Source organism: Triplophysa dalaica, chromosome 19 (genome assembly GCF_015846415.1).
Source record: "Triplophysa dalaica isolate WHDGS20190420 chromosome 19, ASM1584641v1, whole genome shotgun sequence".
Taxonomy (NCBI): Eukaryota; Metazoa; Chordata; class Actinopteri; order Cypriniformes; family Nemacheilidae; genus Triplophysa; species Triplophysa dalaica.
This window is the reverse complement of record NC_079560.1, coordinates 11,739,875-11,757,338: the sequence shown is the minus strand read 5'-3', so window position 1 is coordinate 11,757,338 and position 17,464 is coordinate 11,739,875. Positions and strand designations below refer to the sequence as shown.

The following is a 17,464-nucleotide window of genomic DNA, read 5'->3' as shown; positions in this document are numbered from 1 at the left end:
AATCACTTTACAAAACAAACGAACAACAGAATTTTTATAATACAGCTTATTTTCTTTGTACATGGCATGAATATTTACAGTTTACAAAAGACAAAATAGGTTTTTATACACTGAAAAACAACCAAATATGCAACACTACAACGTGTATCTCAAAGGCATGTGGTTTGGTATGTGTTGATATCTACCATCCATCTTTGAGGCACATTTTAATCTACAGGCACTGTTCTACAGAAGATATAAAACTTAAAAACCAATCATAACCTTGTCGAATTCAATGTCTTTAAACACTTTATGCTAAATCAGACATGTCTGGTACATGTAAACAAAACCATTTCATTTGATTGTTAAAACAAAATATTAAAGCTATACCAAAACATGCTTCTTATTAAACAATATGTTAACATATTAAAAACAAAAGTGGTTTTTAACAACTTTGCAATCTATTACATAGCAATTTAGTTTGCATCTGAAAACAAATCTGCAAACAGGCTCTACTGCTCTCCGGTTCTCTCAACACAGATATGTTACAATAATCAAAATTGTCATTTGCACGGTCACAACGGTTGATAAGGAGCTGAATAACAGCATCCAGACGAGTTAACACAAAGCATAGAAACCATTATGACGGGATCACAAGACGAGATACTCAAAACTTCAACAGAGCTACAGTAAACCAGTAGTCCACTATAATATAAAATGACTATACAATAAAGAACAAATAGATAGAAGTAACATGAGCTCTACAGCCAAGAAAAAGTTTAAATGGAAAAATAATAATCTATGAAACAAGTATCTACACCTTCAGGTATGAAAGAAAGGCCATTCAAGCCAGTTTCTTTAGATATTCAGTCTTCGGGAAGATTTAGGTTTGACCTATAAATCTGCTATTTTAATAGCAGGATACCCCAAAGCTTTTCCACCATGTTTAAGGAGGCTGTATGAATAAGTAAACTATACATGTCCATATAAAAACTCAATGCGGATTTTCCCAAAAAAATAATTTAGTATTTTGCAAAACGACACATTCTCTGGCACATTGTCATTCAAACCTCACAAACACACTTTAAATATTATAAAAAAATTTAACCAAAATGCCCAATACCAGAATCTCCATATACAGCAGACAGCAGTGTGTCAATAATAGACTGGATAAAAACGGAAAGTTATACTATCCATGTAGTTTCAAGGACTCACATATGGGATAAAACCAGCATTTTTGGATTCTTTAGTTTTTGCTCTAAGCCATAATAGATTAAAAAAACCCTCTTCAGAACATTGTCAGTTAGTCTGTAATTCCTTTGTCTGACAGTAACCATTAAACAAATACTGTCTTATGGTGGTGTGATTGAGCCTTTGCATTCTGCAAACCGAACACTAGGGGTCGCTGTAGTCCCATAATGGGAGACCACGTGATCGACAGGAACCATTTTGGACTGCAGCAGCCTAGAAAGGCCTTAGCACACAAACTGGATCATGAAAACCCAAAAAAAAAATCACATTTTCGCAGGCCTGCAAATACCCTGTATACAGTCAGCTCATTGTCAATAAGATAAAAATGGCCATTACAGTACTAAAGATTACAGCAGCAGCCACGAAAACACGCACCGACCTCGTAACGGAAGCTACAGAACACTCTGCAACACTTTCTGAGGGTTGACGTTTGAGAGAATAAAAATTCCATTTGGAATTAAAATGTTTGGGGAAGTCTCTACATTAATAAATAAGGACTTTTCATATGAAACACGTTGAGTGGAAAACCTCCATCTGCGGCTATCAGGGAGAAATCCCTTCCACCTCGCTCTTGTCTCCACCTAAATAAATAGGGCTCTTGTTCTTAAGGGCCGGCTCGTATTTTCGTGAGTGGCTGTTCACGGCCTCTATGCTGTTCCGGATGCCATAGCCGAAGTAGATGGCGAAACCTGGGAAAGGACACAAGAAAAGAGCCTTGGAATGTAGGAAACAAACAGGATGCTATCTCAGAGAGAAGCGAATGGAACAGATGAACTCACCGACGCCCATCCACACGGCGAACCGGCACCAGGTGGCCAAGTCCAGCTGCATCATCAGATAGATGTTGACAAAGATACTGAAGAGAGGGAGCCAAGGCAACAGTGGCACCTGCACACAGAAGGATTCAGTTAATGGCAGACGAGTCAGTATTTTTCTTTTTTGTTTTACTTTCAAAGTCTGTGAAAGCATTTGTGCCCCACAGCGTGCCAACTTCTGACAAGTACGTGTTAGTGAGAATCATCAAGTGTTATTTACAGAGGAGATGTTTATGTAACTGAATCATTTATCAACTTTTGAGCAGGGATTTTTCATTTTGTTAAAGGTCCAGTGTGTTATTTTTGGAGGATCTATTGACTGAAATGCAATATAATACACATAACTGTGTCTTCAGAGGTGAATAAAGACCTTACATAATGAAGCGTTATGTTTTTGTTACCTTAGAATGAGCTATTTCTATATACATACACCGCAGGTCCCCTTACATGGAATTCGCCATGTTTCTACGGTAGCCCTAAACGGACAAACTGCTCTAAAGAGTGCGTTTTGTAAATACATTATCTCCTCCAGCAAAGAAGTGAAAACGCGACAAAATCTTAGTCCTGTGTCGGCTGCCAAAGTGTGCTTCTAAAGGGAGGGGTGAAGTGAGCCGTTGGTTGCAATTTGCGACCTCACCGCTAGATGCTGCTAAAATTCATAAACTGGACCTTTAAATTGAATTCAAGCGGATTAAACCTGATCCATGCATTTATACAATGGGCTGCAAAAATCTCAATTAAGATAAGCAAATTCACATAAATTGTTTAAAAATAATGAATCATTATGTAATGAGAAGTTAGTTATGTAAAAAGAAAAAACAGACAGTAAAATAACTTAAAATTATTTGTGCATATACAAGTTTCCTGATGTTTTGGAGAAAACTGACTAACGCTACCTGATGGTTCTGAGCACATTTATTCTTATATCACTTTAGTGCTTATCAGCCCGCAGCAGAGCCCAAAGATTTACAACATAATATAAAGCCAGAATCAATAATAATCTGAACATCTGGTACCTTGAAGGTGAGAGCTTCTTTGCTCTCGGGCTGTCTCCAGATCACGATGACGCACGGGAAGCACAGTACAGCCAGAATGACACACACCATCACCCACACGATCTCGCCGCTCATGATGGCCTCCAGTTGCACAGCCAACACCACGCACAACAGTGTGATCAGCAGGGCTATGGAGGAAAGAAGAAAATTGAATTAGTTTTAAGTGAACCGGGATCGGCTCCCGATGCAATCACATTTCACGTATTTGGTTGATGACATGTATTGCCAACTACAGTGCGTCACTGTATGACTCACCATAAGGATAAACAACAATAAAACAGACATTAAAGGACATAATATTTTTATACAAATTGAATTTAGTAAGAGCTCAAAACACAAGTTGTAGGCTCAAAGGCTACTACTTTTACAAAAAAAGTTCAAAAAGCTTACATATAACTGCAGTTGTGGCATAGACAATCGACCCAGAGATTTCGGTCGGTGAGTCCTGGGATGGAACCAGCAGGAGTTTCAGGTAGAACTTCTCTTTGTGGGGATTGTCATCCAGCTCAATGCCATATTCATCCCCGCTGTCTCCACAAACAGCCACCCTCTCCCCACCAACCAGTTCTACCAGTTTCTCAGTCTGACTGGAAGAGTTCAAAATGCCCGGCTGATATCTAAAAATAAAATTGGTCGAGTCAAACCAATGCAATGCAAACTACAATAGACCAACATGGAAGTGAAAGGTCTAATCGGACGTCTCAAGTGAATCAATCCTACCAAAGAGTAGAATCATCCTACCTGAGGATGAGAACACACACAGCCACCAGAGAATATGCCAGCAATGTCCCGATGGACATGAGGTCAACCAAAGCAGCCAAATCAAAGAGAAAGGCCATAATAGCTAAAGAACAACAAAATAACCTTGGTCAGTCATAACATAATCAACTTTGAAGCTTTCAAGTAAACTCAACAGTTGAAAATCTCTCACCTGCTACTATTCCAGACACAACAGTCGCCATCAATGGAGTTTTGGTCTTCTTGTTCATCCTGGAGAGGGAACGGAAGAGCAGCCCATCCTCTGCCATAGCGTAGATCACACGAGGCATGGGGAACATTGAGCCCAACAAACTAAACAACAAGGAAGATGGAGATAAATGAGATAAATGATGTAAGGAAACATGAAGGGAAACCAGAATTTCTTGCAAGTATTCTAAAATCTCTACCTTGTTGAAAGCGCACAGAGTGAACCAACAGCAACAATATATCGTGCCGGCGCCCAGCCCACGTAACTGAACGCCTCTGGCAGGGGACTCTGGGTGTTGAGCTTGTAGTAGGGCATCATTAATGTAAGAGCGGCTGATACTCCAAAATAAGCAAAAAAGCAAATGAGCAGAGAGGCCACAATGCCCACTGGGATGGACCGCATTGGGTTTTTGGCTTCCTCACCTATAAGAACAAATAAGATGAAAATAAGCAGCGTATATTTACTCTGATGATCATCTAACAGTGAAAATGCTCTTAAAGTGTCTCATTTAGGAGACATACTCGTTGTAGCAATGCAATCGAAGCCCACGAAGGCGTAGAAACAGGTGGCAGCACCAGACAGGACGCCCCTGAAGCCAAATGGAGCGAAACCTCCACTTCCAAACATGTTTTCCACCCTTCTGTGAGAACACAGTAAAGAAACAGTATGAGAGACCATGTATGTTCCCTTTTTGTTATGACTCTGTTATCAAAGTGAAAATTCTGTCATCCCCCTTTTGTCATTTCAAACCTGTATGACTTTCTTCTGCAAAACACAAAAGAAGGTATTTTGAAAAAAGTTGGTAACTTTAAAATATCAGCTTTTATGTTCTGAAGAAGAAAGTCATACAGGTCATGATTGTAATAGGGTGAGTAAATGATGATAGAATATTAGTTTTTGGGTGAACTATACCTAAAGGACCATTGAGGGATACCTTGTGTGCAATTCACATAAATTAAGTTATGTCTAAAAGATCATCTTGGGGCTGAAACATGTTTTTATGACATGAAAACTTACTGTGGTTCTGTGATGTTAGTATCATTAATGAAGTCCTGATATGTGAGGTTCCAGTTTGCTGTGTTTCCCTTGACAAAGCCAGCGATAATGACAAAACCCAGAACGACCAGGTTGATCCCGGTGAAGATCTTGTTCACCAGAGCCGACTCACTCACACCAAAAGCAAGCAGACCTGACAAGCGAATTACACATTAAAAAAATCTGTAAAGTCTAGTTTTTTGTTTACTAGGGATGCGCCTCTATGAAAATTTTGGCCGATAACAATAACCAATAATTATTTAACACTGTGAGCTGATATAACCTACATATTGGCAGAAAACAGAAATATTAACATAAAATTTTCTAAGACAACTGCTTTTATTTGAAAACATTCACTGCAGAAAACAAGGTAACTATTTGTTCTCTTTTTTTACTGAAAATCATGTACCAAGCCCACTTTACACTATAGTTAAACATTCTTTAACTTTTAAACTATTCTGGTATCATTTTAATTTAATAAACAATTTAACAAATTTTCCAGAGCAACCCAGAAATGTTTTCTTTTAATATATTGGCCTGCTTTTGTTATCTGCCGATAACATAAAAATGACGATTTATTGGATACTCTATACCGATATAGCCAATAATTTATAGGGCATCCCCATTATTTACACTTTGACAATTTGCATTTCATTTCTCAAATGACTAGAGAATAACTGCACACATTAAACTATTTATTTAGGGCCGGAATCCAGTATAGCAAGACAAAATTTGTAAGTGTACATTTATTTACATTCATTTGTTTACAGTGTCAATCTGTAAATTTTTTTGGTTAAAAATAATTTTAAAAGAAATCATAACTTGTTCTTTTGGGAACATATTTAGAACTGTAAATTCCAAACAGAGATTAAAAAGTTACAAATTGCAGTTTTAATTTGACTGTTTCCATTACTAATGACTTACCAGTTAGTAACAGAATGAGGACGAGAGCAAACAGGTCTGGATATTCTGCAAGAACATTCCCAGGAACCTTCATGGCCATGGATGCCTTGAAAAAGCTGGAGATTTTCTGCTCAACCAAATTATCAAACGTGGAGCTCCAGGCTCGTGCCACGCTAGCTGTACCTGAAAACAAGATGATTTCATTTAACAACTATTTCTATTAATCTCATTAAACGCATCATTTTACTTCTTAGTAATAGTACTAAACACTTACCTATTACATAAGACAAAATAAGGTTCCAACCAGTGATGAAAGCCCAGATTTCTCCCACCGTTACGTAACTGTACATGTACGCCGACCCCGTCTTAGGTACTCGTGCCCCGAACTCTGCATAACACAGTCCAGCCAGCATTGAAGACAGCGCAGCCACAAGGAAGCACAAGACGATGGCGGGACCTGCCTTCTCTCTTGCAACTTCCCCAGCCAGCACATAGACTCCAGCTCCCAGCGTGGATCCAACACCCAATGCCACGAGATCAAGAGTGGACAGACAGCGAGCAAAGCGCGTTTCTTCCCCAGAGCAATCCAGCACACGACGGCGCAGCAGAGCGTGTCCAAATGAGGCCAATTTGTCCACCATGGTCAGACGTAGAATGTCACAAAAGTTCTGATGTTCTTGGTTGAGGTTAGTTCTTAGGAGTGCTCGGTTGCTTAAATACCTAAACCACAGAGAAGGAAGGAAGAATTAGTCTAATTTGGGTGTGTGTCAGTTGCACAAGAAAGAACACAGAGCTAGGTTTGCTCTAACTGGTTAAGTCAGGACATGGAGTCACCCATTTTTTTAAATACCACCTTATTCCCAACTTCAGCAAAATTTAATTTCGTGATTGATTCTCTAATTCCAACCTCAGAGAAAATTGAAATGGTACCTAGAGCATTATGTCCCAAATCGCTGGGTTCCTTCCCTCCTATTAAACAGTTATGATGGGGTTCATAGATGGAATAAACTGTTCATAAGTGGTTACACACTGATCCAGCAAAGTCAGGCAACAAACATGCCTTTACAGGCAGCATAAAGACACAAGTAGGCGATTCTGAGTCCAATGTCTGTGAAGCGTCCAGTCTACTATGACTAGATGCTGCATTAACGGAGACGGTTTCAACATTGCAGCATTTCACAAGCGCTGACTGATAAATATAACCAAAACATCAAGTATCTGTTCTACTTCGTCTTCTCAACTTCAAAAACATTCCCACAGTATGAAAACAAGGGTTCTACTTTTTCATTTTCATAGACAGATTTCATTGATTTCTTGAAGACACCACTAGTTAAATGCTTAACATAAAAGATAACATACAGGTTATGTCATAATACAACGGAGTAGTAAACATGAATATGCTGATGTTGACATTCAGAGGTGGGTATGTAGTTCTTGAACTAGGTCATCGTTCTTATTGGTGACCTTCATGTGATGCGTGTTCCCAAATAATGTCTGTTTAGACATGAATAGCGACACAACTGAACCTCTAGCTATCAGAACCAAACAAACTCTGACGCAAAGGCAGTTCAAACAGTTAGAAAGAGTTTAAAAACAATATGACAATCTACAGCTGCTCTACGGAGCACTAGAGATGTAATGATTCTCTCAGCTCATGAAATGATGCACGATTCTGATTTCACAATACGATTCATTCACGGTATATTTTTTCAAATAAGTTGACAGGGTTTGACATTAAGCATTGTTATGTGGTTGTCCTTTGGACAAGTTAATTTTTCATTCACTTGTCCGAGAACAAACATGACTTGTCCGAAGATAAAAAAAATTTTTAATTTTATTTGAAGTGTCCACATAATCGTTTCAGTTCCCTATTGGTCAAGTTCGCTTATAAGCGTTTGATCTAGTGTCTGCTTTAGCCACCTAAATTTGTTAATACTCTCAATGATTGCTATAGAACAAAGGCAAGCCGTAATTATTATTAGTGTCAGGGTTGAATGTTAATTTGTTTGCACATAGAACTTGTTCTACAGAGGCCAAACACTTTTAGCACAAGTATAAAACACATATCATTAAAAAAATGGCGAGTTTGGTTCCACAATAAGATAACTCTGTTTTTACCATTATTAAAAAAAAAGTTATTATGGCTTAAATCAAAACAACTGCATTTTGATTGATATTAATTGGAATGCACAAAAAAAACATGACTTTTGTTTTAAAAACAATTCTCATTTTGTAACCAAACTCTTCAAATATGCAGATGCAGTTCATCACATGAATAGGCAGGTAACTGACAAATTATATTCATGTTACACACAAATGGATAAACAAAATATTGTCGATGGGATTAATTACGTGCAAGTTTACAAAAATAAATTTGATTAGTTGATCAGATTGTAATGTTCTGAACGTGCATGACAATGAAACACAAAACGAAATGTTCACCTTCACTGCATACAAAACAGCATTCTTCAAAACGAGTCATCTCTCATTCCATGAAACACACAAGCCGGAACAATTGATTCAATAAAATGATTTGAGTGAATTTTCATGCTTTTCCTCTGTCGCAACACATACGGAAAACAAAAAACCCGATTTACTCAAAAATAAATCCGAGACCAATTCAAATCGCTGTCATCTGCTCAAAATGGCTTCATAAAAGTTGTGGAAGTACCATGTTCACGGATCAAAGCAAGGCTTGACAAAGAGGACAGAGGAGGGGGTGAAACACAAACATCCCTGCAATTCACTGTACAATAGAGGGGCTGAAATAGACTCTTTTTATCTGTAAGGTGGTTTATTTCACTTGGCACGGCGACTGGTGAGATTCTTATATCGGGTTTAGTCCGGGCAGGACCTCAAAACTTTTAGTCACAGTCGTGGCCTTACACAACACATACAAAGGATCCTTTCTTTTATAACTCTGTCTATTCTATTGAAAACACATATACATTGTGAATGCAATATAAACAGCATTGTCAAGAAAGCACAACCCAGCTGTTGACAAAGGAGGTATTACAGTATGTCTCTCTTTGTACTAAATTGGAATCTGAGTAATTGTGGTGGTTAAATGTTATACAGTGCACGTGTATGAGAATGTTCCCTCCCGACCCTCCTCGCCCAGCATGCCTCTTGTCTAAGGAGTTTAAGTTTTAATTTTACAGTATATACATCTATGATAGGCCGAAGTGAGGTCAGCTGGACTAATCTCTTTCTTGTGGTCTCCACGAGTATGCCTGGGAAACACGTAGGCGAAATTAAATCTGTAGATCTAAAAGGGTTTTGATCTGGCCATGAGAAATTCATGAATGTCGTGACGTCTGTTATACCTTATCCTGAGAACACCAGCTAGACGGAGAGTACATGCATTTCACTTGAATTTACCAGAAAAATTATTATGTGCTTAAGTGACATGAAACTCAAAAAGCTAACAAATACGATCACAAACCTTATCACAGTGGGAGTGATGTAGCTTTACGTTGTTGACTTTCAGTGTAGCCTGGAGTGTAACCTTACACGCAAGCTGCGTTTCACACCATGATCTGTTCTTTTCTATCAAATAGTATTGATGGTAAAAGTGCACAAAATCTAGCTACTCTGTAAAATGCAAAAGTAGGGCAACGGCGAGTAAATACAAACTGAGACTTGCAGAATTTGCCCGGTAACCTTTCAGGTGTGGTTCCACATGGCTATGTAAAACAGAACATACAGACATGATCATTTAACTGAGAAGTACTTACCGATGATATATTAACATAGAAAATGGGTGTGTTAGATAAGAAATGTGTGGTGTTCATACAAGAACAGGGTTGGGTTTAATGCACGGTCACGTCGGAACACAGATTTCAACTTGGTAACGCCTTGCTAACTTCTTGAGTTTGAAGTAGAAATATGAGATTTAAGAGACAAGATCATAAGGCTTACACAGAAATGAACATTTACGATGAAGTCAGGAGTGAGAGAGAGTAAAGGTGAGACAGTGCTCATCGAATCTATCAAGGATTCAAGTAACTCGTGTATGAGACGGTAGCGTTGAAAAGTGACTCACTGTGCTTTTCTCAAAATAAATACCTTGATGGATTTCAAGAGGATTACATAAAGACTCACCAGCCGGTTAACCTTCTTAACAGGAGAAAGAGAGGACTACTAACGGTTTACATTAGGTCTTGTTTTGTTTTCATTCCCGTTTCCTCACAACAGCTCATTGTACTATTGCAATGCAATCGGTATATCACTTTCACAACAAACACCACATTACTTTTTTATAAACAAACAGTTATAAACTGTATAACAGTACAAAGAGTTTCTAGTTCAGGATTATAAATGAACCCGTTTTTATTCCAATTCCAATTGGTTTATTTATAATGCAAAAATAACCTCTGAATTTGGTGAATATGTAGGAAAGACACCAAACATTTATAAAACCCACAAAGACTCCACAAAAACCAAAGCATCAGGCTTGACTCAGGCGGAGAATTTATAACCACAGATTGATTAAAGTATTTGACAGGAATGAACGTCATGCTGTGCTTTTTATAAGGAAAAGCAAAATGCCAACGTGAAAATACCCCCATAAAAAACACATAAAACACTTCATTCCTGAAGCTGTGGAGAAACAAAGGCTTATTCAGTCACATTACGATTACTCCTTATAAAAGAAACCCCTGACACAAAACTATCAAATTATTCCCAGGCTCTACTTCTTACTGTGCATTCACACCGCCACTAACAGAGTCGCTGGCAGTGTGTACGCAGTTACTGTGCGTTCACACCGCCAGTGACACCTAGCAACAAAGCAACCTGATGTCATTAATTTCAATGTGGAGAGCTGGCAAACGTACGCAAAACACGTACGTCCCGATGACGTCACAAACATGCTAATTAGCACATATTGTCAATGATACCTTGCTCCATAGTGACGGAAAAAAAAGATTATGACAGATTTTTTACGAGCCAATCCGTCAAGATGAAAAAGTTGTTTACAACCTCTGGTAGGAACGCCTTGTTACGACCTCGTAGCAAAAGAATAGCAACAGAGTTGGTGGTGGTGTGTACGCACAGTAACTGTGTTTTACTAGGGATGTAACGATTCACTCAGTTTACGATGCGATGCATGATTCTGATCTCATGATGCGATTTATTCACGATTTACTCACAATTTATTTTTACAAAATGAGTTGTAACAAAAATTAGAAATGAACAACTTCCCTTGCGTTATTTCTTAAATGTTTCACGTTTCTTTGTATAATAAAACACATTACAATCGATTTTCAACCTGCTCACAATGAATCGTTTCATCCCTAGTGTTCACACCACCAGCGACACCTAGCGACAAAGTGACTTGATGTCATTCAGTTCAATGGAGAGCTGGCGACTTCCGGCAAACGTGTGACAGTGACCATTGGCGACGGTTAGTGGGCGTGTCTAGTGACACCACTAAGTTGATAGTTGTTCAACAAATGATGAGCGACTTTCGGGAACGAGTACCAATAGGAATAAAGCAGCGGAGCACACGTTATCCATCTCCCGTCAGTTACAGCATGGTTTGTTTATAACTGTTACAAGAGCAACCAAATGTAGGAACACCTTCTAACGACCTCATAGCAAGAGACTAGCGACACCCAGCGAACGAGTCGGTGGTGATGTGTACGCACAGTTACTGTGTGTTCACACCGCCAGCGACACCTAGCGACAAAGTGACTCTTGGCGACAGGAAGGGGGATGTCTAGCGACGCCACCAAGTTGAGAGTTGTTCAACTTTATGAAAACGATGAGCGACTTTCGGGAGCGAGTAACAATAGGAATAAAGCAGCAGAGCGCACGTCATCCGTCTCACGTCAGTTACAGCATGTTTAGTTCAAAACTGTTACTAGAGCAGCCAAATGTAGGAACGCTTTCCAACGACCTCTTAGCAAGAGACTTGCGACACCCAGCGAACGAGTCGGTGGTGGTGTGTAGGCACAGTTAGTAAATTAGGGTCAGTATTCCCCCTGTATCATTCTTTTTATATTTAATAAACCCTGTAATTGAATTAGCTCAAGGGAACCTATCAAAAGTATGAAAACAAAAGTATGACATGATATCTGTGTGTACATGGACATTTAATAGTCTACATGCAGTTTGTATAAACATAAAATCCCATGCATATCTTCCAATACTGAAGATCAGACCTACTGTTGAGAAAAAGACTTCATGAAATTGTTTAGGTATCCACAGGTGACATTCTCAACCAGTACTACATTACAGCCCAAGCCAGCATGCGAGCTTCATGAGAACTCGACTGTTCATTCAACTGTTTATTCAGCCCGACATCAGGGCGGCACATACTGCTGTGAATGATCCGGGCAACCTCTCAACTAGCTGGCATGAGGCCATTACACTGGCTCCAGGAACAGGGCTCCAAAACCCATGTTAACCACCAAAGATGCCGCAAACTGAACCCGACAACTGTAATGAATGAAGCAAAGGGGTTTCCATTACAGATACCATTTACTATTAAAACCATTACACAATTCCTTCACATAGTCTGCGTTTATTTTTCAGGGAACACAAATATTTAGTTCACATGTTGAAGGGTTAAGCATTAAAGGATGCACTCGGGTACAAATGTGACGTTTTCTGCCAGTGTGTGTAATATTTGGCCAGTCAGAACTGACATCAGCGAGAACTCTGGGCTGACGCAATGATCATCAACTTCCGGAGCGAGCGGTGGTACCCAACGTGAGCGGGAATTCATCGTGAAAGAATGAATGAAAACATAACGACGAAGAAATCAAACGCGACTTTTTGGGGATATCTAGAACATACGACACAATAACTGTTGGACAGACAGAACATGCATTTAACAGACGTTTAGGTTTTCTTGGTTTAGTGTAACTTCCGATCACTCTCTTAAGCCTGCTATGGCACACACAAGGTTGGCTTTACTAGAATAGTAAAGAATAACAACAAAGAGTACGAATGCACATGATCTGGTTTATCAACGACAACATATGAGGACAGAGTAACGTTATGCAATTAAATGTCGTTTACAAACTACAATATTTTAATGTTGGTTAGTAAACAACGTTAACGTTACATAGGAATATTCACAATAGTGGTTCTATTAATTATTGGCGTGTACAATTTATTTATTTACGAAAACAATTCATTGACCCAGATTAGATGTGTGCACGTTCATAACATAGCTTGTATTGATAACGTTGCACGTATGGTTAGTTTTTCTGTGGAGAACATCCGTGCACTTAACCGGAGTAATTTAACTAACTTACATTTGTATTAATTGCTGTTTTGTCAATTAAGTCTATGAGATGCATGCCAGCATTGTAATACCACGTTACATGACGTGCATTTCAGGACCGTGAGTACATTTGAGGCGATGGATGAGTACATGCACGAGTTCGATTGCATCAGATATTTTACCGTATTCTACAACAAGAAACCCACGTCTCGGAGAAACAATGAGTAAACCCGTTATAATCAAAATTACAGTCTGTGTTTGACTAAAAACGATGAAAAGTTACCTTTTTGGTTGAAGATGTGTTGCTGGTGTGTTACCGGGGAGGCGTCGATAACCTCAAAGTGTTGTATTAACGTGGTCTGCCGCCGAATGTGGGCAACGCTTTTGCTTGGTACGCTTTGAGAGTAGCTAGTGACGTAGTTGGAGGTGTCACCAGTCATCTAGGGGCTCCTCGTGTTTATTCTTTGGTGAATGATTAACGGTCATAGATTTTCAATAGTATAGATGATTAATCTACACATGGATGGAGACTATTAGAAACATTAAAGCTAAACAAATCAAGAGCATAACATTTGAGAGATGTCTGGGTCCAAATTTGACTATATCAATATTGGTTAGAAAGTGAATAATCTAATTCACCCGTGTGTTCAATGAAAGTGATGCGGTGTTTACAATTTATCCTTACAATGGCAATGTATAATTCACAGTGATATTTTTGTGCCAGGTAGCTCACAGAGATAAAAATCATTATATTTTTATAAAACGATTAAAAAAACCGTAAAAATATAATGAACAAAGGAAATGAAATCATCATTTATTCACCCTCATGCAATTGAAAAATTAGATATGACTCTTTTTAACACAAAAGATTCTGAGAATTTTTTTCAGTGGTTTTGTCTTAATACTATCGCAGTCAATCTGGTCCAATGTTGTTTGGTTACCAACATTCTTCAAAATATCTTCTTTTGTTTTCTGCAGGAGAAAGAAATTCATAAAGGGTTGTAATGACATGGGATGAGTAAATAATGACAGATTTTTTTACTTTTGGGTGAACTGTCTCTTTAAGTCATGAAGTTTAAATGAAATTGCAAGAAATAAAAAAGTTGGTTTTACCAAATTAAGCAAAGATGTATGAGAAAAGACCATGAATATTCTCAATATAATTAATAATAATTTTAATATAATAATATAACTCTAATATAATAAACTTCATCAGATCTCTCTGGTACATTTGTTCAGGGAAAGAGAGACCCATTAAATATTCAATTTGCTTTCTTACATAATCTTTCTGAGAGAAACAGAGGGCACTCTGTCTTGTATTAATGTGGGTAAATTAGTTTTGGGCAGCAATCCATACGAAAAGAAAAGGGGCTTAGGGATGGGTTTCAACATTTTTGCACTGTTGGAACACACTGGGCTCCGCAGGTTTTGTATGTGTCTGTAAATCACCAGAGATGCTGCAAACTGAGCCAGACAACTATAATGAATGAGGCAGAGAAAGGTTTCCATTACAGATACCATTTACTATTAAAACCATTACACAATTCCTTTCCGTAGTCTGTGTGTTTTTTTCAGGGACCTAAAATATTTAGTACATTTATCTTAGGGTTAAGCAATAATGGATGCAGTCGGGTACAAATGTGACGTTTTCGGCTAGTGTGTAATATTTGGCCAGTCTGAACAGGCATCAGTGAGATCTCTGGGCTGACGTAATGGTTGCAACAGTGACAACATCCAGCCCCTGATAGCACACGTACTTCTGGCAAACATCTATGTGATTCTATGCATTTTCATCTGCAAATCATCTGGCAGATGCTGTTTGCTCATCTGCCCTACATCTCTGAGACGTATGCTGTCAGATGTCATATAGACCTCTAGAAAATGTCTGTAAGAGATGTATGATTTAGAATGGATGTACAATAGCTCTTTCTCAGATGTTTAGCAGATGTTTTAACACAGCCGATGTTTTCCAGATCTTAAGCAGACATCTTACAGATGTACCTGAGCGGCGATGTTCATTCAAAATGTAAGGAGTGAGCGTCAGCTTGAATGAATAAAAACCAAACGAGGAAGATATCAACCACGACTTTTTACGGATATCTAGAACATTGAACCTAATAACTGTTGGACAAACAGAACATGCATTTAACAGACGTTTAAGTTTGCTTGTTCAGCAGGTTTTGTATGTATCTGCATTCAATTTTGCTGTTAAATAAATTCATTTTACTGTGGTATGTTGTATCAAATTGCCCATTCTGATGTGAGGTGCACCTAAAGTGTTCAAAACAATAAATATACTTCCAATGACCTTGATAAAGTTCGGTCTTATTTTATTCCATGGGAAAAATCTGATATTCTTCCAAGAAATTAATACCTATAGGAATTCGACATTTTTCAATTTTTAAGAGAGGGAAAAAAGAAATAGTAATAGAATGTGATCATTCAAAAGAGTAAAGATTTAGGAATCTTTCATGTAATAGAAAATAATTTCTGAAAAGTTGTGAGGTTTAAATGTCTAAACCGACTTAGCTTTGTTGGTTCTCGTCCAGACACAAAGTCTGGTGTACATCCTCAGTTCTTGTTTAATGTTTTTCCATTCCATCAAGCTGACTAAACATCATGTCTCTCATCATAAAACAATAGTTAAGGGTGAAAATCAGGTCACAAACCAGGTCTGTCCTGAATTCTGTGATCTCCTCCACTGCAGTTCCATATATAACAAAACATTTGTAATCTCCATTCTGTCCATATGACTGATCCTGTAAGCATGTTTTTATAGCGATGGGTAAAGTCTTGTGCATCAAAGAAAGCCTTGTAGTCTGTGACATTGGTGCATGTTGTGTCAGTTTGTGTAGACATCAAAATATCCTATTGAGGTTCATCTTCATGGACTGATGTCCCAATCATGCGTTATGCACAAACTCTCTTCATTCTTTACATTGTCATATGGGGAATCTATTAAAATGAAAAGTGTTAATGAACTTAATGAATATTTACCCACTATGCTTCTCTGCAATGTTGACGAGAAGGGGAGAAGAAAAGCCCTGTTCTTACAACATCTGATTCAATATGGGGTTTGTGAAATTATTTAAAAACAGAAGCAAAAATATATTTATTGAAATTTATTGGCAGTTATTTACAACAATCTGTGTGCTCATTTGTCTAGTTGACTCCTCTGAGCAATTACAATATCCAAGAGTATCCAGGATCTAAATTAAGAACATACTAATCCTCTTTACACGCCTCTTCGTGCAGTTGTAAGACCTAAAGGTGTACGGTTATCCACATTCAACCAGCTAGGTTACATGACAGGCTAAATCCAGGTAGTGTTTAAACGACCTGTTTGACAACCTTTTCAATACCCCACTGTTAATCCATGTTGATTTACACAAGTACAAAAGCGACGGAGCGATCGCAAAGTCAATAGTTTATATTGTATGACAGGATGTCTTTTGGGGACTATGTGCAATTGACTTCAAGTTTTAACATCTTTGTGGGCACTGAACTGTGAATTACTCAGCGCTGCCATCTCGTGGTAAAAATGAAGAACATCTTTTTATATAGGTTAAAAGAATCTCAGTGTGATTTGGACTGCGTTCACAAGATATAATGAATTAGGCAAACACAACGTAATTAGAGACACGTTTTATTCAATTTTATATTATATTTTTCTGGGGCATTTTATTCATATTAAGAACGTCAAGTTTGACAGTATCGATCTTAGCAGCCGCACTGTCACTTCACAGAACACACGACACGGCAAACTAATTTTGTAATTTTTGAAGCGTGTAGATTACTTTTTGTTTTGCGAAGTTATCATCATGTGGCGAACACAGTAGATAAGACGTGTTTAGAGGCTTCAATCTTCGCGAAGTTTCGCGCTCAGGCTCACCTTGTTCGGCTGAGACGGGGACGGGGGGTGGGGGACGTGGGTGTGCAGCAGCCGCTGAATCTGTGTCTACGAGACATGATAACCCGTCCCGGAGACAGCAGAGATGTTATTATTGTTGGATGTAAATCATAATTCAGTAATTATTTTACTAAGCTCGCTAGATAAAAGCAGGTCATGTAGCAACAAAAATAAGTTTTGGAATACAGGAATATGGCAAGCTACCTTTCTTTTTGAAAAACTGTATATTGGGTAAATAAGTTTTTTAGGAGTGACAATTTCATCCAATGGGAATGTGAAGTCCTGATAGCATGACAAGAGATAAATGAAATG

The 17,464-nt window shown here is 38.3% G+C and overlaps 1 protein-coding gene across 2 annotated transcripts; it reads right to left on the bottom strand.

The window, feature by feature from the left end:
* Positions 1 to 17: 17 nt before the first annotated feature.
* slc7a3a (solute carrier family 7 member 3a) lies at positions 18 to 13,640 on the bottom strand. 2 transcript variants are annotated; one of them, XM_056730457.1, is made up of 12 exons: positions 13,526 to 13,640; positions 6,280 to 6,725; positions 6,027 to 6,188; positions 5,085 to 5,256; positions 4,589 to 4,707; positions 4,267 to 4,489; positions 4,032 to 4,171; positions 3,842 to 3,944; positions 3,491 to 3,717; positions 3,062 to 3,228; positions 2,010 to 2,118; positions 18 to 1,919 (listed from the first exon to the last, which is right to left on the bottom strand). In XM_056730457.1, the coding sequence occupies exons 2-12, from the start codon at positions 6,644 to 6,646 to the stop codon at positions 1,774 to 1,776; spliced, it is 1,935 nt and encodes a 644-aa protein (XP_056586435.1). In that variant the 5' UTR covers positions 6,647 to 6,725; positions 13,526 to 13,640; the 3' UTR covers positions 18 to 1,773. The 2 variants fall into 2 exon arrangements, with proteins under 2 accessions (XP_056586435.1, XP_056586434.1); XM_056730456.1 differs by lacking the exon at positions 13,526 to 13,640 and adding an exon at positions 8,448 to 9,466.
* Between the last annotated feature and the right edge of the window lie 3,824 nt (positions 13,641 to 17,464).